Raw genomic sequence first — 21,630 nt, forward strand, 5'->3', positions numbered from 1 at the left:
GTAACGAAGTCTCACTGCTAAACGTAACTTGCTTGAAGTAATGGACTGCTCTAACTTCACTATGCACAAAATTGCTTTCAAGCTGCAGCACCGCTCCTCTCTAACCTTGACCTCTGTGCTCCTCCAGGTCCAACTGTTTTGAAGTCTTTGCCTTCGACGGCGCCAGCACCAATATTCTTCAATTTTGCACTGCAGCAGAAAGCACAGACTGGCTCCAAGCAATATCTACAAATATCAATGCCTTGACACTGGAGAATGTAAGTCCATCTCGAAACGTCAAAGGCCGGGTTGGATCTTCCAGTGAATCTCGGATTGAAAATGAAATGTAAAAGAAAGCCTGACAGTTTTGACCAGCACCTTTTATTTCATTTAGAATGACCAAGTACTAGTACAAATACAGTATTTTGATCACATATTCGGAATCATTTGAAACTTTTGTAGCATCCTAGAACTCAACAGGGGGAGAATTTAACTCATTACTCATTACTTGATATATAATTATTAGATTAAATCAAAATATGATAATTTAGGGTCAGCATGCCATAATATAAGCTACTGTTCCTGATTCCTGATGTTAAAACTTGGATTGGAATTGAATATTTAAACTTTTTTTTCTGTTTTTACTTCTGATTAATCAATGCAGTGATTTAAAGTAATCTATAAAAGGAAGATTTTTCGTTCATGGAACCACAAACTGTAACAACCAAGTTTTTCCCATTTGCAACTAGTGGTGGTGTTTTACAGTTTAACTAAAGAAAATAAAGAAAATATTGGAACGGTTACAAAATACATGTTTTGCTCGCATTGTTTAGTCAGTTGTTACATGTATTCTTCCCCTTTAATTTTTCAGAGCCAACATTATATACAGCAGTACAGCATGGTTTTAATAGATCCTTCCAGGCAAGCACTCATTGAGTCACAGTGGCACCTCTCTCCCTCTGCTGTCAAAAGAGGCTCTCTCGCACCTAATTAATGACTGCTAAGTAGTCATTCGGCAAGCGCACTTCTCTCTCTCATTTCCTCCTATTTCACTTTGATTATCGCACTGATGATGTACTGGCAATTTTGGTGAGGATGCAGACGCGTGCCCGTGCTCGTCGATTGCACAGCTGCCTTTTTTAAAAAGTGTGATTAATTCATGCCTGCATCACCTAATTACGGACGTGGAGTGTGATTGCTAAATGGCCAATCAGGATGTGATTGTGTGCCTGCCTTGGGAGAGCGGAACTCTGACTTTTGTTTTGGTGACCTACAACCTATAAATAGACTCTGACATACCCTTGGGGTCCCTCGTGTGCTTGTCAAGTGGTAGGGGTGGTAGATGACGGTGCATGGCTGTCAGCTTGCAGGGTAGAGGGTTATTTGATGCCATTTGGGGTTGTTTGATGTTCATTTAGCAAGACTGAAGCAAAGGGAATTGGACAGCCAGTTGGTGCCTAATAATACATTTCAGGTGGTGTAACTCACCTTCTGGAGGCAATAGTGGACTGTTTTTGACTGGGAACCGATCATTTCATCACTGATCCATCTGATTGATTGTGTGTTTAGACAATGTCAGCTTGCTAGCTAGCTAACCATAGCATATGGTCAGTTAACTTTCACTGCCATGTTGTAAACACATCTGATTTGCACACTATTTAACGTAGCTAGTAGAAGCTAGCGTCAGTAGTAGCTAGTAGTCGTATGTTAAAACATTCTTTGCTTTGCTAAAGTACCCTGCTGGCTACTTAGCTAGCTAACAAAGTCAAAAACTGTTCTGGGGTGTCCTGGTGGCTCAGTTGGCTAAGGTGTATACCGTGTAATCATGAAGTCCTGGGTTCACATCTGGCCCATGTCATCTCCTGCTCTCTCTCCCAATCTCTAAAAAACAAACAGTTTGTTCAGGTTAACTGAGCTGACTCTTCTCAAGCTACAGTGTTTTGGAGTAGAGACTAGGGCTAAAGACAAGACAGTTTACTGTGTCACAGTAACCTACATTGGGAAACAAATCCACCTTATCACACTATTCACTTTTACTTAGAATGGTACTGAATTGACCTACACCCACACCACAACAAGCTTTTTCAGCTTGCTCTGTGTTTCTAGCCTGGTTGTTATATATTTAGCCATTAATCGTACACAGCCAATTGCCATGGGGTTGCTAGGAGATTCGCGAGGCAACTGCAAAGCCACTACAGTGTGGATGGAGTTCTGAGAGACAAAATGTTTGTAAAACTACGACTATACAGTATGTACACATTTGTATGCAAATCAGCCTGTTTGGCTTTATTTGTTTGATTGGAAGCCTGCAACCTCTGGATCTCATCAAGGAGCAGGGAAGTTTTATAAATTGGATGAGATGAGATTGTTGCGACCCTCTAGACACTTGCATTTGCAGCAGTTTCAAGGCTGTCTTAACTTTATGTAATCATACCTTTTATATATCCTATATAATTGTATTGTAAGTCACTGACATCTCCTTTTTCCTTTTCCCCTAGATAAAGATCATCAACAAATACTGCTCTTCAGATGATCAGGTATGCCTTCACCTGAACTGCATTTTTAGTGCATTTACAAACTCACAACTACAAGTACATCAGCTCCTCAGCATCACTTGGGAGCCTGGTTTCAGTACAAAACATACAGAAACCAAGCCAGTAGTGCAGTGACTCATTTTACTGTAGCTGTTGTGGCAATTCTGGACTGAATCGATGAGATAACATGCCAAATAAATAGAATTAGCCAGCCCAATAAACTGTCATTCTAGAATAATGATTGATCATGCAGATGTTTTGCTGCATATGCTTCATCAGAGACAGAGCGAAACATCAGACTTCATCCAAAGCGAAGGAGATGGAAAGAGGTTTTTCAGGAAAATAGCATGGAGCTATTGGCATTCATTGTTCATCACAAGATTTAGGAGCGAGTGTAGCAGATGAAGCGGCGCAGCACACACTGTACAGATATGCTGCTTAAGGAAAAAGGAAGAGAGAGGAGTCCCAATTCAATCTGGTGTAGACCAAAGGTAAACAGTTGCAATGCCGCTGAGACTGCAGCACCAGTGTGCAGTAGGGTGTCTTTTAAGTATAACACTTCCAAGCTGCCTTGCTGCAGTTCTTGTTTAATTCAATTCCTATGACTGTGCGAGGTGTAAAGTTGTGCTATCCAAGACTGTTGATGGAGCAAGTGAATCTGGGATGAAAAGAGGGAACGAGGGATATTACATGCCTATTATATGGCTTTTCTTTCTATTAAAAGTATTGGCAGTTTTTCTTTGTATTAACAGTAGGAATGGGATGATATGCTTATCTCACGATATGACTCGATACGCGATACGGGGTTCAGGATTCAATACAACCACGATACGATGTAATAAATAAAAGTTCAATGACAACAAAGTCTGACTGTGCAGAATTCTGTTTATTCCTGAGACACAAATCTTTCTAGCGATGGCATTGGCTTTCCAGAATGTAAACAACAATTTAAAAAAGTCATTACAAAGTGACAATAATATAAATTGGATGGAGAGAAATTATGAAATTGTGATGGTCAAGCGTCTCATTTGTGATTACTACAGCAGAATAAAATGGAGCTAATATTGCGATTCATTTTTCTGCCCCACGATACATATTGTCACATTTTCGTATCGTGATCGTCCCATCCCTAATTAACAGTATTTCAGTTTCAGGTTTGTTTTTTACATACTCTTGAGTTTTTTTTAGGTCAAATAGCAAAACTGTGTCCATTTCATCCTTTCCATCTCCCTGCAGGTCGTTCACTTGGGCTGGGCATGTGAAAGCCCTGAAGGAAGTGTTGCTGTTCGAACCTCTGCATACAAGTTCCTGGCATTGAGAGGACCGGCTTTTTATATCTTCAGAGCTCCTCCGGTATTTGGCTCTATTTCCTTTTCCAATTGAATAAATCTCTGTTTTTCTTGGATGGTTCTTTAACCTGAGAGTCATCTAAGAACCAGGAGAAATTGGAATGCATGGTTTGGTGCTCTGGTATTTGCTACATTTGCAGAATTTAGTTGGAAGTCCATCTTGACATGTTTCATAATTCTTAGTCAAATCTGTAAATCACTTTAAAGCAAGAATAATAGTTTTTTTAAGCTCATTTAGAATGGTTTTGCCCTGTCATGTTGGCCCCTATGGCTCCCACTCAAAAAAGCTTATCATCGATGAATCAATACCCCCGGATTCGGCTCAGGATCAGAACTTGTTCAGGCCCATTTAAATCTTGTTTTTCGACTTTAGAGGCATGATGATTTTACGCCGCTGGCTGCTGATCTATGATTGTCCCCCACTGTGCTGCATGGATTGTTTTTTGTAACAAGTTGGCAGCATCTGTAAGACGTTGTATGCTTTGGCTCTAATTGAACGGAGGAGACAGGCGTGCAGTAGCTGGTGATGAATTTGTATTTGTCGGGTACATGCCTGACTGGTGCGCGGATAGAAAGTGAAAGAAGAGCTGTACCGCTTCATATGCTGTGATTATTGTGATGTTCTTTTTGTTTTACTGTCATAACTAACTGGATCTAAACAATGAAAGCCTCCACTCTCCCATGTCTGAGATTTATATATTGGATGGGCAATCATGTGCCACAGAGGGCCGAAAGTAGTATGCAGATTTTCATTCCAAACATTCTATCCATCTGTATTGTCACACGTTGAGACCTTCTCCAGTCATGTTATGTTAAGTTTTAACAGTTGTATAATGTGCATTATGCAATGGATATGTCTATTTGGTTAAAGATGCATTCCTACCTTGCTGATTATATCACTAAGGGCGTTCCCTATTGTGATTATATTTATGATGGTGACACAGTAGATACTAGGCACAGCTGAGTTCCATCACCATCACCAAGGTACCATAATAACAATAAAGAATGTCCCCAAGGGCATTATGGCTTTTATACTGTATACATGCGACCTGTCTGACAAGTTTTCTTCAAAGATGTAAACATACTAGAGATCAAACGTTATGTGTTTTTGAAAGCTGATGCCAACACCGATGTTTTTGGATGGAAGCTGCCAATAGTCAACACTAAGTATTCAGCCTCTGAACGCCTCTGAAAGCATTTAAACCATTTGACACTTAACGTCTCCACTGAAACCCAGACTAATGAAATTCTTGTAGGGTTAGCAGTTTAGTTTGAGGCAGGGTGATGCAACCCACCTACTCAATGGTAGGGAGAAATCTGGGAGACATTGCCTACTTTAAATTAAGAATTCATTTACTAAAACCATTACTGAAAAATTTAATAGAGAATCAAATTTCATTGCAGATTTGATAGACTTTTTATGCAGCTGTGGTCAGGGAGAAGCCTCCACCATATCGGAACTGGGTGACACTGTCCGATATTTAAAAGGGCAATATCAGCCCAGTATATCGGTAAACTGATTGGTCTAACCCAAATACATATATCAGAATATAAACCAAGAGAAAACAATAAAGATCATTAACTAGCTCCTTGGTTGCCACAAGAGTTGGAACAGCAAACAAAGAAGCATGGCTAGCCGTGCATTCTTTCTTTGCTCTGCCAACTCTTGTGCTCTTGTAGCAATCCATGTTTTCTCAGTTTAAAAAGTTTAGATTCTTATGTATCTAAACTTTGAAGGAAAGTTTTCAGTCAGTACACATGTATTGATAACATTGTACCTTCTGTCTATTAGATTGTCCCTTAATATTTTGTTTCCATAACATAACAATTATTTAGGTGATTCTGATCACTTGGAATCTTAGGGCAAGAAGTGTCTGGGAGATTGTAGGCTGTAGTGGTTTTTATACCAATGGGGGAACATAGTCTACATCTTGAGCACAAGGGGATAAATCCACTTTGTTCCAGGAATTCACAAAACCATAGTTACGTGCCGCATTTCCGTTTGCATTTAGTATTTGTATAAGCAGGTGCTCTGAATAAGTAGTTTCGATATTCCTGCTGTTCATCTCACAAACCTTGCTGTTTGTTTCTCAGGTCAGCGCCACTGACTGGGGACAAGCTGAAACCACATATAACCTCTATGAGGTTCTTTTCAAGGTTCACAAGGTATGTCAAAAGCAGGGCTTTCTGATGTGGAATAGGGCTGCACAAAAACATGTTTGCTGACTACAATTTCAAAATTGCAAGAGATTTCTTTTTTTTATATAATCAGAATGAATAATAAGTGTTTCAGACAACCTACTAAGTTATTGTCCTATGCTGAAATTCCTGGCCTCCAAACCAAGATGCCAGAAAATCTTTCATTCAAACTGATAATGAAAGAAATCTCATTCCAACTACTACTGCATTTTTCCCCCCACATTTTCTTAAGCATTGAAAAATAAATGTCCTCATCTATATCTACATCTATATTAAATAATAACAAAATATAAAATATGATTTTTGTCAATACCCTGCATCTGTAATATGGTTTGTCTGTTGTGTAACTGTAATATGTAACAGTAAAAATGCTATGGCTAAAATTGTATCTACGAAGATCTTCAATGCTTATACTGTAAAGATTGTTTTTCTTTTAACTCAGAATTATTCACTCATCTTTTTGTGTTAGCCATAATTAAGGTTAAATATTGCTGTCAAAATAAACTCTAACTCATTATCAACCATTCAAGAAAAAAGCATACTATTGAAAATCTGATCTTACTTCAAATGGACTAACCATAGCTGTGATACTGAATGTCTGTACAGAACTGAAAGACTTGTCTGCAAGGTCACCCAAAGAAAATCTTCTTAACACTGCTTATTCACCTCAAAGCACAAGTGACTGTATTTGCACTGTATCCGTGTTGAAGAGAGAACTTAACGTCTTACATTTTATAGTTTCTTTTCTTCTTCAGGCTCTTGTCGTATTAGTTTCTACATTTGTCCTCCAGTTTGCCGAGAAATGTCTCTTACGTATTCTTTCATTTTAACCAAGGGGCATAGCTCGCTGCAAGCTAACTAGGTCAAGAGAAGAGAGACTACTTGAATGTCCAGTTTACATACAATAACTGGAATTTGCCTTTTATCATGTCTGTCGTAGATACATGCAGAGCCAATTCAGACACTGAAATCCACAATGTCAAGGTGTTCTTTAAAACGTCTATGTAAGGCTTGGTCATACAGTAGTTTTCAAGGCGTGTATTGCTGGATGTGTTTCAGCTGTGGTTGGCAGAGGACTGCTGGCTCCAGGCGAGGCTCTACCTGGGGCTCGAGCATTCTCCCGAGCAGCAGGACAGCGACTCTCTCTGCTTCAGCATCCTGGTCGGCCACGGCCAGAGCCACACCTTCAGGGTCGAGCTGGCCAGCGACCTGGCCGTCTGGGAGAAGTCCTTCCAAAGAGCCGTCTTCATGGAAGTGCAGAGAATACGAGTAAGTGCAAGGGGATTTTGCAAAGGGGGTCCACAAGGCCAGACAGCATTTGACGAAACTGTTCCCCCTCAAAAGAGGATGTTTCTACTTGTCCTCCCTTCCCCTCCCTGGTGCCACTTTGCATGCTTTTGTGTTGAAGAGCAAGAAGAAGAATAAGAGCCAATACCTGTCTTGACTTGATAACAGCCAATATGCATTCAGACCAAACTATGCAGTTAGAATAGTGGAACTGGAATAAAGTTGTGTGTTTCTTACAAAGTAAAAACGGCTCCTGTTTCGTGCCAAGCAATACAGCAGATTTCCCACCAAATCCAACCTGGAGACACACAATGTAAAATGCAGTAGAGGCCGGTAGAGGCTGACTTCTCAGCGATGGTCTTGTTTGTTTATCTTAATTATACTAATATCTCAAAATGAATGTGATAATGATTTATTGATGCCAAAATGCTACTCTTAGCACCTTTAAATCTAAAAACTAGCAAGAACTAATTTTCCTTTCTGTGCATTATGACATTGAATTTGAGTGCATAGATAAACAGTCTCCAGAAACACATAAACTTGGGGTAGAGATTTATGTGTCTATCAAGATATCTTGCCAACGTCTAAACAAAAAACTCTACTACAACTCCATTTAATAATTTACATAATTAGTCCTATTGTCAGGTTTGTGAACATGAACAACTCTCTCCCAAAGCCAGAAACCAGAGAATCAAGTCTCTACCTGTATAGTCATCAAGAACAAGCTTTTACACCCAAATTAGTTTTTTTTTTTAATTTTATAGTTATACTTTCCCCCACCTGGCTGGGGATTTGAACAAGCAACATTCAAGTCAGAAAGCTGCTTCTCCAATCCTTAGCTTTCTGTTGCCCCCGAACTCATTATGTTGTACGAAATTGACAAAATCTATCAGAAACCGTAGCTCATCATTGGGAAAAGGCATTTCGTAATTGGATTATAATTTTTCTGTGCTTCCAAACATTTTGATATTATGATTCAGAACACAGATTCAGCCATCTACGCATGTTGCAGAATGACTGACTGTGCAACTGATAGAAGTGATAGAAGTAATTAAAAAGATGCAATACAGACAATGTCAAAAAGGGAACGTATAATCAGATTGTTTATTTCTGTTTGAGTCTGTCTCAAATGTCTGTGGGGATGTACGTATATGCATATTGATATGGATAAGCATTATAGATAGTAAATAAGTAAACTAGTTAACCAACCTTTCTGATTGCAAGCTAATATGCGAGTTTTATTAAGGATGTGTTGATGTAATGATTTCTTATAAATTACAGTCTTGCTCATGCCCTAAGCCCCAGTTAACCACAGTTTAAAAGGAAAGGTTGATCAATTGTCCACATTTGTTTTTTCATCAAGACTATTCCTTCCCACTACCCATTTAATGCCTCGACAGTGATAAATGATCGCACCTGCTGAAAAGTGTGTTCTATTGACACATTACGGCTTCTGTGCTCCTTTTAATTCTCCTTTCAAGGAAATTAATTGCATTTCAGATAAGAAGCCCCGGCAGCGTTCTGATCCCCCATAAACATTATTGTTAGTTTAAATACATTTAGCTTGAGGACCCTAAAGAATTACTCCTCACCTCACTGAGCCATTAAATTGCCTGTTAAGCAAATATGTCTTAAGTGTGAAGGCGATGAACTACTTGTGGAGAGCGCATAGTTCTGGAAGTGGATGTCATTAACACTTTTTAGCATGTACTTGACCTTTTTTTAAAGGTTAGACTGCATTATATTGCATCCTATGTATGTTAAGAGGCCCTGCTCCTAATACTCACCCATGGACACGTCACTGGTTACATTTAAGAGTTAAAGAGGCATTACAGTAAGTAATCTATGACCTCTATCGACCTGTATCTGCGATCAGTAGGAATTACAGCAACACTGAGCTTATCTTCTCCTACACAAGTCTCTGGTACAGTTGCTACCCCCCACAGGCCAGAAAGTAAGTTTTGAAAGCCAGAAATCTCAGCACCTGGCCGAGTAATCGACTCATTGATCAATAACTCTATTGACCCCCGCAGATATATTATGGTTATTGTGTGCTATAGGGCAGTAAAAACCCTACTTATTGCCCATTTGCCAACTGAAATCACTGGCATGAGGTACAGTTGTGTTTCCTTGTAAAAGTGCTGATAAGTAAATTTGTTGATCGGTTGTTGGGTGGTTTTGGCTGACTAAGACATTTAATCAGTTCGGCATTTTAATTGCCTTTTTTTCCCATATTGTATGAGTTTTCTTCACACCTCAGCACACCTCGGGTATCACAGTAATATATAAATAATTATTGGTCTTCTACTAGATATACACTTGACCTAAACGAGGCAGTTTGTATGACTGCAATTATTTGCAGGAGGACAGTAACAGTATTACAGATTTGTTAATGGGGTATTCAGCATGTCAGCAAAATCCTGTGGCTGTTGGACAACTAAGAATATCTCTAGTCAGGTCACCTACCTTGTTTCTTAGTATTTTCCACTGGATGGATATTACAATGGTTACATCACTTCATACACTATATATATGCCGGTGCCCCAATCCTAAATTTGCTGAAACTTATTTTTTCTTGCTTAAGGCATGTCTGTAATCATTAATAGGAATGATATCTATATCTACAGTGTCATCAGTCCCTCATCCATGCTTCCATATTAGCTTCCATATAGCCATAATCACACATTGTGGTCAAGAATAAAAAAAAAAAAAAGTATGCCACATGTCAGGTCAGACTCCTCATGGAATGGCCAGCGGTGCCTTTTATAATTTTACCCCATTCCCACCCTTCCACCCCTCAAGTGCGGCCAACCAAAGATAAAGGCTAAAAACGCTGTGAAGCCCGAGGGCTGTGGTGCTCAGGACCCTTAACTAGAGACATTTATAAATAATACAAAGCAGAGCACCTGTCACAAGATATTTGACTCACTACCAGACTGAAATCCTTTCCAGGTCAACATGGGAACCAGCTACAATTAAATGGCTCCCTTACATCAGTTGTCCCGTGGAATAGCATGTTAGTATCATACCAGCAAACACCGTAGTTGACTCTGGCACAGGACATTGGCTCTTAAGCAACAACATCATCAATCTGAAAGTGTTAGGAACCATGGATAATCCCATAATGTTTGGGAGGGCTCATGTGGTCACTGAGAGTTTAGAGTCCTAATTCCACAGGGCTCAATTGCATTCTCCAGTTAGTTCTGCAGATGCTAATTCCTTAGACTTAAGAAAATGCCAAAATGTAGCAGGGACCAGTACTTTTCATATACGCCCAAAACTGAAGTCAAAAACATGCAGATGAAATTACAAATAAGTATTGCTCTTTTTTTTGTGAACTTTGTTCATCCCATTGACATCATCTTATCAGTTTATGGAAATAGTCACATAATATTCTTATGGTCAAATGTGAGAGAGTGCATTTACTGGTGTAGTTTGGTCCATGAATCTCTTGTCCATCTGAGAGCATAAGGGTAATGCTGACATAAAAATTTGATGGGACCACCTTCATCCCATTATGCATTTGTTTCCTGATGGGAGTCATGCCCACCAGAATGAGAAGGCCCCTAACCGTATGGGGTAATTGTTCATTAAATAGCTAAAAAGCTTAAAATGTGTTAGCCAAATGCCATGATCCTAACAATAAGCAGTATTTAAAAGCTTCTGAAACTTCACTTATGCAGTGTTTACCATTGCCTGTCAAGGAAGCATTCAATATTTAGGATTCTCATGGAAGAATGTTCCATGCTACATTATGCTGCTCTGACAAAGTTTTCCAACAACATATTTAATGTTATGATAAATACGTGAATTTCTGGTTCATCGGTTCTTTCTCAAAATGTAATGAGTATCAAGCAAGCAAGCATTTTATAGAAAATACACATACAACAAAGCCGTCAACAAGTACAGATTGTGTACAGTCCCATGGTGCATTTTTGGTGATGATGTATAGATCTAATTAATTATCTTTTTCTTTGAATGTGATTTCAGCTCTCTGGCTCTCTAGCTGATCAGCTAGACATTTGGCTATTTGGCTTACTAGTTAACAGCAACTGAACTGTTGTTAAAATGGAACACAATGTGCTTCATTATAAAATGCTAGAGGATGTGTTGTCTTACAATCATGAAAATATTTAGCTGTAGATATATATATATATATATATATATGATGTATATATCACTATATATACATCCTTATATTGCAGCAGTCCATGCAAACTAATGGATGGAGAACCCAGAAGTAACTTCTCCTGTCCTGTGATGTAACTGAAACTCATTTGCATGGGAAGAGGATTATGGGAGATTAAAATTGTGACTAAGGTGTGAATATTTAGAGTTAAAGTTACATTCACTTCTAAATTTGGCTCTTGAAGACCAAGGCGCTGTGGCAACCCCAAGCACCTCAGAAACGATGAGTCATGGGATAGGGTCAGAAGTTCAAGTTCAAGTTTATTTGTCACATGCATAGTCTATACTTAGGACATAGTACATAGCAATGAAATGCTTATTTGCGGACCTTGTCGACAATATAGTTAAACGGATAGTAAATGACAAGACAGAAAAAGTAGATAAACATAGAAACACTGATATAAAATAGTGGAGTCCTTTGTTAAGTAATGCTATGGTTCTGGAAATGAAGACATTATTGAGTCAGATGGGTGTTGAATCTGCAGCCAAAAAGGAGTTTGTATTGATTTTTGAATGGTGGCAGTGGAAAAGGACATTTAATAATGTCAGCCAGGATAGCTACAGTAGATTCTATAGATGTTCTTCTCTAGCATCATATGCTGTTGAAGCTATTGATTTTCAAGTTCACTTCTTATTTGAGGTGTCGTCATACAGAATGAAGACACTGCAGTCAGTAAAGGAATGCATCAAGGGATGAAGAGGATTACCTAGGACAGCGGTTCCCACATAAAGATTGAACCGTTCTGTTCAATGTCCACTCTTCTATCTGTAACTCCTCGGGATTCAGACTACTGCTGGTTTTCTATCCTACCAGCTAGTTGATTGCATTCACTTGGCATCTCAGGTCTAAATCAGTCCCTATTACACGGCTAGAATGAAAACCAGCAGGGCTCTAGGTCCCGAGGACCCCTCTGATCTAGGAATTGTTCTCAGTCTTGAAGTTCATACCTAAGGAACAGGTGGACCATAGTATCTCATAAATGTATGTCTGCCTAAACAAATAGTACATAGACTGAATATTTTGTAACGGCTCACTGGTAAAATAATGATTCACAAACACAATAATATAACAATAATGATATTTATTAAAGTATTCATACACAGCTGTGGTTAATTTCCGAATCTGGTAAAATCACCGGGTCACAGATTTTGCACGCCGCTATTCTGTTACCGCAGGGTTTTATGAGTGAGACCCTATATCAGGTGATTTCACTGATTAGCACACCTTCAACCAGAGAGCAGGAACTAATCAATGAAATCTGCTGCTGTAGTGTTTGGTTGGAATTACTTTTGGCCCTTCATGGACCATGGATGCCCACCCATGCACATGGCAAAAAGTGTTACATGAATGAATTATGGAACACACTATGTGGTGGCTATAGACCTAACTGAACTGTGTGACCTATTCTTAGAGTCATATGCCTGTTACAGTCAAATGCAGGAATCTGAAGGCTACATATGAAAATATTTAGTGAAAGAGGCTTATAATAGTGCATCAAAGCATGCACACAACTGGTAGCAGAACAAAGCATGCTGCTATTCAACACATTTGCGCTGAATAGCTCTTACTCAATATCGTAGGCCCAAAGAGCCCTAATGAGTCACATTCCTCTTCTGCAAGAGAGATTAGTGCCAAAACCCCAAAACACAATCGTTTCAAGAGCTGTAAAACATAATCTGTGTGTCAATTTAAAGATGCAAATGATGATTTGTAGTTGGAACATGGAGATTGCACTTGTGAAACTTCACAAACTCATTTTGGGATTTGCAGAACTGGGTTTCATTTCGCAAATCGTGATTTTATGAGTGAGCCGTTTCCACACGGTTCGGTTTATATGCAATTTGTTTAGGCAGAAGAATATCTCTATAAAAATGCTCCCCACAACAGCCGAGCCATGAGGGGCCTGCATTATGAGAAGGCTTGTGTTCAGATTATTTCGTCCATACCCTGCAGCTTAGCTGTTAAGAGCATTTTGATGTGCTGAAATGTGCTTTGATCTACAGTCTAATGGGTAGATTTGTCTACACACCTTGACAGTCTGTAGATGCTCCAGTGACATGATTAGTTTGCAGTAAAGATTAAAACTCAATCCCATTTCAAGTTTTTACTGTAGGATAGCTTTATTTTGTTGAAGATATATAATCCCCATGTAGTGTAGTTGTTCAGGCATAAGATCACAAAGGACCCAGATGTTGAGAAATGTGTTTTAGTTTTGTTTTATATTCTTCGGAAAAGACTTGCTTTTTGCCAGGGGGGGGTGCTCCCACACAGATAATCCATGGTGCTTTTAAACGCCTGTAAAACAAACTTTGCTAGGTATCCTTTGGAAGTTGGTTTAGAATCAGTTTAACCAGGAGCAGAGCACAGTAAAAATATAACAGACCACCCTTGGGTTACAGTTGTGTGCTTTGCGAAAAGAACGAAACGAGTAAAGTTTTTTAAAAATAAATAAATAATTAAATAAATAAATAGATAAATAAATTAAATAAATAAATAAATAACCAACATAACACAAGACAGTGAATCAACACATTTAATAAATGAAACAAAACTCTGAATCAACACCACCACCACTTCCACCCTCTATAGGCAAGATGAAAGTTGATGGAGTCTGAATTGATGCAACAAAACAACAGAATTTTAACAATATATCATTTAATGATATAATACATTTTTAAAGGAATGTTAAATAATCTATGACCTCTATCCACAACCAGTAGGAATTGCAACATCATTGAACTTTCTCCTACACAAGTCTGCAGTCTTGAGCTACGGTGGCCTGTAATTGACATAAACAATAAAATCACAGTTTCACAGTAGAGAGTAAACTCGCTAATTAGAGCAGAGATCCAACAGAAACATCCAGTGAAGAGGTAATATCACCATGCAAAATACTGGAAAATAATCCTGTTTTGGCATTCGTGTTTTTTTGGCTCGCGAACAGAGAGTAGGAAGAGTACAGACCGGAAAGTGAACTTTGAAATGGACAGGAATGGACAGGAATTTCAGCACCTGGCCAAGTAATTATAATTCATAAAGAGTCATTGGCATCGATCAACAACCCTGACCAAACCCCTGCAGATACGTTATAGTCAATTTATGCCATGGGGCAGTAAAAATACTTATTGACCCTTTAACTGCTGTAAAGGTAAGTCAATGTATGTTTTCTTAAAGTCAATTTTTCTGATAAAAAACACTATATTATAGCATGGTGAGAAGATGGTTTGCCCTACATAGTGTGTGAATCCCATCTGTTTCACACCTTTCTGATGCCCAGTAGCAAATCGGAGGATTGAGAACTGATTGCAGTGTGCAACAGTGGTCGAAAATGTACACAAACTCTGGGTGGTTCATTGATTGTATAATGCATACTGTTACCACACACACACACACACACACACACACACACACACAAACACACACACACACACACACACATTTCTGTGTTCTGACAGCCACCCCATTTTTACATCTCATCAGTATCATCTTGCCAGTATTTGATGTCCACAGCAAAGACGAGGAAAAACTCCCACGAAAAAGCTTATATGGTAAAAGTAAATGGAAGAAACCTTGGGCAGGGCAATTCAAAGAGGGATCCCCCACTGGGACAGCTGAGGTGCCGGGACAAAACAATAAAGTGGACAATAACACGGACAATTCTAATGAGATAGCAAAGCAAACAAGACAAAGAGGCAGAAAGGCGGGAGGTCGGCAGGTTCGTGGTTTATGAGTACGTGTTCTCCATGAGCGATGCTGAACTTCAAGTCGGGGGCTGCGTGGACAGTTTTTTTTTTTGCCCTTATCACTAAAAAAGCAAACAGTATAGAGTATGATATTTTTTAATGATGCAAACTTGGGACACCGTCCTTCGGGAAACCAATGGAAGTGATGAAGGATTTCAATTAGCCTGTGATTCTCTGTTCTCCAGCCAATTAGGCGAGCCTCCTGTGGCTTCTGAGGAGCACTCAGCAGAGTCGAACTTGGGCCAACCTTCAAATTGACTGGATGCGGGCATTAAATAAACATTACGGATGGGGATGGAAGCAGGGGGGCGTAGCTGGAATATTTGTCCAAGCTGCACCTTTCCTCTCATTTTCTGTTTATTAGCATGGAGTGAGATGATGAAATTCAACTAAACATTGATAGGGTCTGTTAGCTCACGGCGAGGGGTAATGTTGTGTCGTATTTCACTGCAGTTTGTCACATAAAGAGCTCTTGATGTTCAAAGTTATAAAATGGAATGTCTATGGGGGCGTCCTAGTGGCTCAGTTGGCTAATGTGCCCGTGACGTCATCGGTTTGAATCCGGCAAGGCCTTTGTCATGTGATCCCACCAAAAAGAATGCCAAAAAATAATAAAAGGTTTAAAAAAAGGTATGTCATTTACTGTAGATTTAGATTGATGGTGGTTTGAGCCTTGTTTGACAATGTCTGGCATAGGTTACTAACCGCACCTACGCTCAAGCAAAATAGTTCAAATATATTTTGAAAAAGTAGTTTTGAGAATATTTGAATGTCATCTGGTGATATTAAATATTCAATAGATTCTGACTGCCTTTCTAACCATCTTGACAAGGAAACATTTTTACCTCCTTTTTAAGATATACTGTACTTTTTACCAATGCTATTTAAAGAGTAACTAAAGCCCAAACCCAAATGTGTGTAAAGCCTGACATCTAATGGTAAAAAGCATGCTACTGAAACTACCGTCTGCTATTGGCTGGTCTTTGGTGCCAGGTGATGTCAGCTTTACGGTGTGACAGGTGGTGACATCACCTGGCACCAAAGATCAGTGGCATGCTTTTTACCATTAGATTTAGATTAGTTTAGTTACTCTAAAATGTTGAACTTCGATTTTTGATGTAAAAAAGAAAAAACTTGATTACCTCATATTGGAGTTCTCTCATCACTACAGAGATAGGGTGATATTTACAAATATCAACATAGAATATAGAAATATGTTTGGCCCAGACATGTCAAATGAGATGAATTCTGAATAAGGTGTTTTAATCTTTGTGAATGCTGTGTGGCGGTGGTTGTCACACTGTTTTCTAATCATACAACGCAGCAAGCATTTGACGGGCGGTGTTGTGCGGGACGGGACCAAGTTCAATGTCAAACCAAATAAACACAAAAAAACTGCTTTGGAAACTGTTTTGAACTGATATCAGAGAGGTATTTAGGTTTGTGATGTCGCAAAGCGATGCAGGTAGCAGCTATGGACGACTACAGACGGCGTCTCAACTTTCATTTCGGTGCCATATTTACACAGGTTTTCAATGCAGGCTGTCATATCAACATCTGTTCAACGTCATAATATTTGCTGAGGAAGGCTTCCTTTAGTAGATGATGTCAAGGGGAGACGGCTGTAGATCTCTCTCATGTCCTAGAATCCTTCCTTACCTGCCTCCTTATATTTCACATAATCGTAAGGGAAAAAAAGAGCTTCACCTGTCCTCTGTTTTGTTATGTTCCCCACCCATGGATTTACCTCTCCGATTTAGCTAAGGAGATTTTCTGGAAAAAAAAAAAATATATAGCATGTTGCTCTGCTTTGCTAATTCCCACTGAGAAATCCCTCCCAATTAGCGAAGTGGAGTCGGCGCTCGCAATGTCACAACAAAGTCTTACATGAGGTGACAGGAAGAACTTAAAGGCTGGCCTGCCACTGTTTCTTATCCCCCACACAGCTGAATTTCAGACAACACCAAAGCGAGGGGGCTGAGGTCTGCGTGCGGAAAACACTCTCAGTAAAGTTGAGTCCCATGCTGCATTCAATGCACACTGTACTCTATAATTAAAATCAGCGTGCCTCCTCTCTGGTCTCGAGTGAAAGAGAAAAAAGGAGCAACACCTGAAAATCCAGTCAGTGTGTGTCAAAGAAAAAGCCATAACGTCAGAATCGCTATACTTATTGGTATTCCATTTGAGTGGGATTCCTGGAAAAAAAGAAAAGAAATGAAGACATGGCTTCTGCACAGTGGCAAGTGAAGCCACTATATTCCTCCACAGAGGCGAGAAAGCTCACACATAGTGCTTTGAAAAGGCCTGCGAGGAAGCATTGTGAGGCACATGCTTGTTTTGTGTAGCGGCAGCAAAATGAATGTTAAAGATTCGGGGCTTCCGAAGCGGATTTCCTTCTGTCTCGTGTCTGACGTTATTCGGAAGCTGTGCAGGATGCGGCTTTTGCCAACCGCTCACGCCCGGGCACAAAAATCAGATTTTGCTCACGTTCTTATCAGATTTTCCAGTCCTGACTCGAAGGTTGTCGGACTACAGAGTTCTGCACACCCTAAAGTCAACCCAGCCAAAATACATATAAGCAAAGGAAAGAGATGGAAAGAGATTTTTATGATCAGCTCTCAAAAATGACACATAAAATGTGTCAAATGAGCATAACCACAGTCTTTATTTGGATATTCAGGACACAATACTGTTTAAAATCAATGACCATGGATGTCCATCTGGATAAATGAGGGTTAAAAAAGAGAATTCTTTGTACAAAATGTGTTCGCATACTGCAGCTCTTTTTTGACATGCAGATAATCCAAAAAGTAGTTTTGCACTGAAATTAGTAGATTTAAAAAACTATATTGACACAGAATCACATAGCTCCATTTGATCAGTCACGGACGTTCCAGATTTGGGGCTCTAGCCAGGCAGAGATCTTATTTGGTTGCTCTCTCCATAACAAATGCATTAGGCCCCAATTCAATTCAGGCCAATTTTGCATTGGTGTGGCCTGAGTGGTGGCAGCCACATACTGGCACGCTGGTGAAATTCAAATCGCTTCCTGCACTCGACCACCTCATTCACTCTGATCTGAAAACGCTAATAGCAGATCAGAGCTAAGACTAAGTTGCGTGAGGAATATAAAGTAACTGATTTATCCATCCACTGGTAATAGCTGGCTCTATTACCCCCTCAAATTCCAAAATCGCCTTTATCTCTTTATGTACAGTACAGCCATAGTTACAAGCTGTAAGGTAATGTATGGTTCTATGGTTGTAGTATTTGATCGATGTATATCATGAACGTGCATTGATATAAACTCTCTCTCACCAGTCCAAAAGCTACATGTGCAGCAGCCAGGGGAACGTTCTGTGCTTCACCATAGACTTTGGATCAGGTTTCACTTGCTCAGAAGGCACTTCAAAGGTAAATCGCTCCCGACTTCACACTTAAAAGAAAAATAACCTTGTTTTTGACATGTGGGTTCTGTGCCGCTCTTGCCTTAATGGCATCTTAGACTGCTGTTTGACATTGGGGTTTTTTTTCCTCCTGTATTGATATACTATGTTTTGTGCTCATTCACCGCTGCCTTGGGCTTTCAGCGCATTTGAAAATGTAGGTTAAACACCTCGAAAACCCAGAAATTTCATGAAAATATTATACCAGCCTCTGAAATGCTACTTATCTGGCACAATGGGGTGATTTTCAGAATAAAGTGACTTTTTACCTACCTCACAGGGTAGCGTGACATTACTAAGTGATGATTTAATGGAGTTTCTGTGTATTTAAGGTACATTTTCAAATATTTGGCAGCCTTGTTCAGTGACATATCTGCACGAAATGTCTGCAAAGTTTCTCAATAATGGATAAACTGTATGATCTTCACATCACTGAAAGAATGATACAGGACTCATATTTAAAAAAGCATTATCTTCAAAGTACCACTGAGTAATGTACATGTAGAAATGGCAGTTCTTGATCATGCTGTGCTCTCTTTTGCAGGGAGTGATATTGTAAATTCTGCGCTCATCACTGAAATCCCTGTGCTTTGTTTTCCCTTCCGTTCCTTGTAGAGCATGCTGTGGAGATATAAGTTCTCCCAGCTGAAAGGCTCCTCTGACGATGGGAAAACCAGGGTAAAACTCCTTTTCAAGAATGCTGAAAACAAACAAATAGAAATGAAGGTAACAAAATGTGTTTTTCCAAAACTAAAGAAATACCTAGACATTGACATTGAATTTTTGTTGGCTTATTTTTCCCCCTTTGGTTTTAATGAGCAATACTTTACAGTGCTAACCAGGCATTTTAGGGAAAGTGAAGGCCAACTTTTTCCTCCAAGTGAAGAAAAACAACCAACTAAAATTCAAAGTCTTTAATGAAGTTAATAAATGATGGTACAGTCATGGTACAAACGCTACCTAACCATTGATATGTCTGTATGTCCTTGACTTGTGTTTTGCAGGAGCTGGAGTTCGCTAATCTGACAGCTGTCCTCCACTGTATACATTCTTTTATCGCTGCCAAAGTGGCCTCCATGGACCCTGTGTTTCTGAGCAGCCAAAGCTTCCCTGGAAACTACATGAACAGTTAAGAAGACACTTCCTCATTGTCATGTGTACCTGAGGCACACCCGCAGTATTTTATGCACAAAGTCAACTGATATGTATATCTTGTTCTTGCTATTTTTGTATCAAATGTTGAATAAGAAAAATTTGTTAAACAACTTTGGAAGCAGATGATATTTGTACTTGTATAAATTGACTGACGATTGCAGACGGATGAAAGATGGTGTTAATTTCTGACAAGCATAAAAATGCATTTAGGGTTGTCAACACAATGTGAATGGAGTCACACTTTTTCCATTTCTGTAAAGGTAGGAGTATGTTTGTTTTTTTCCATACAGTATCTTTAAACCTTAAGATGGACACAAAGTCGATGGGGTGTTAATTATCCTAGGTGTTAAGCCTCTTTCGCTTTGAAAGGCAGCACCCATGCCATGAGCAATGGGTGTGTAACTGACATTAACTTGACAAGATGACAGGGAATTCACATAAAGCAACTGCCGCCGTCTCTCACCGTCATTTTGTGCCACCCACTTCTAATACGCAAGTACAGGTTAACTGAAAACAAAGGATCTGATGTTGCTCCACAGTCGAGGCTGGATTTCACAACTTTTACAGGGATTTTCTTACCTTCAAATTGACTAGTTGAACAGTAATGACAGAAACTTTCTCTTTTCCCTGTTGCTCAGTTTCCCTGCAGCACCTCTATTGTTAAGGCGAAACTATAATTGTACACTAATGTAAGATTACATGCCTCGTATACTCAAATGAGACCGCAGTTTCCCCCCCATGTATTGTGGTTTCCAATACGCGTTCCATTTCAAGCTTGTACACAAAACAATGTTGTGCACAAAATCATGCAAATTTAGCTATTGAACAATGATTTGCACACAAAAATCCCAAATAAAATTTGACATTGATGCAATTTTTCATAATCTCGCAGGTTTAGAACACAATTGAAACTAAGTTTTTAATCTCTTCAAAGCTTCTCCAAATTGACTGAAGTTATTAAAAATTGTGTAAAAAGATGATGCCCAAATATCTCTTTATTTCCAGTAACAATCGTCAAATCAGTCACGGTTTCAAATCTCAGTACTTGCTGACTAATCAAGATGTGTTACAGAGTTATAAACTGCAGAGGTTGTTGACTTCAGAGTAATGTTAAAAATTCACAATCCAAATTATGTTTAACAAATATACAACTGTAATTTTAAAATGTGATTATTTGTTGTCGATTGTTATAGACATACTTGACAGTGTCTTCACTTGAAATGGTCCTATAGGAACTGCATAAACAGAAAAAAATTGGGCTGAAATTACATGTACTATAATGAAATATAACATTCAACCATAAAATAATGTTGTAGTGAAGCTACAAAGCCATTTTCATTATCTTACATATAAACTTATATGTAAACAACATGAAAATGTGAGCCTAGAGCTAATACATTAGATACAACATAGTTGAAAGATTGATACATTGGATTAGTTATGGTCAAACCAGACTGACATGTATTACTTACCTCTGTTTATTCTAATAGCTGTTATACAAGAGAGACACACTTCCTCTGGTTGTGGTACAATGAGGTATGAAATTGTTAGTCACTTGCCTGGTATGTTATTTAGACAGCAATTCCAATGGATACCAATTGCATATTTATGGCCAGTACCTGCCCTATCCAAATAACCCTGGTGTTGCCAGCTAGGGAACCGCACCCTCCTTGTCCTAGGTTTCAGTCCAATAAAAGTTTGGTTCCCATACTTTGCCACTACTGGGTACTCGGTACATCTTTTTCTTTA

General features: G+C 39.1%; 1 protein-coding gene across 1 annotated transcript in view; it reads left to right on the forward strand.

The window, feature by feature from the left end:
* Positions 1 to 20,542, forward strand: part of sntg2 (syntrophin, gamma 2) — a 58,711-nt gene extending 38,169 nt beyond the window's left edge. Inside the window, exons 11-18 of the mRNA XM_078289564.1 lie at positions 128 to 257; positions 2,478 to 2,516; positions 3,750 to 3,866; positions 5,957 to 6,028; positions 7,121 to 7,330; positions 18,602 to 18,694; positions 19,342 to 19,452; positions 19,731 to 20,542. Of these exons, the coding sequence (XP_078145690.1) occupies positions 128 to 257; positions 2,478 to 2,516; positions 3,750 to 3,866; positions 5,957 to 6,028; positions 7,121 to 7,330; positions 18,602 to 18,694; positions 19,342 to 19,452; positions 19,731 to 19,859 (901 nt within the window). The 3' untranslated portion in view covers positions 19,860 to 20,542. The remainder of the gene's footprint in view (positions 1 to 127; positions 258 to 2,477; positions 2,517 to 3,749; positions 3,867 to 5,956; positions 6,029 to 7,120; positions 7,331 to 18,601; positions 18,695 to 19,341; positions 19,453 to 19,730) is intronic.
* Positions 20,543 to 21,630: the final 1,088 nt, after the last annotated feature.

This window comes from Centroberyx gerrardi, chromosome 17, assembly GCF_048128805.1.
Source record: "Centroberyx gerrardi isolate f3 chromosome 17, fCenGer3.hap1.cur.20231027, whole genome shotgun sequence".
Classification (NCBI taxonomy): domain Eukaryota; kingdom Metazoa; phylum Chordata; class Actinopteri; order Beryciformes; family Berycidae; genus Centroberyx; species Centroberyx gerrardi.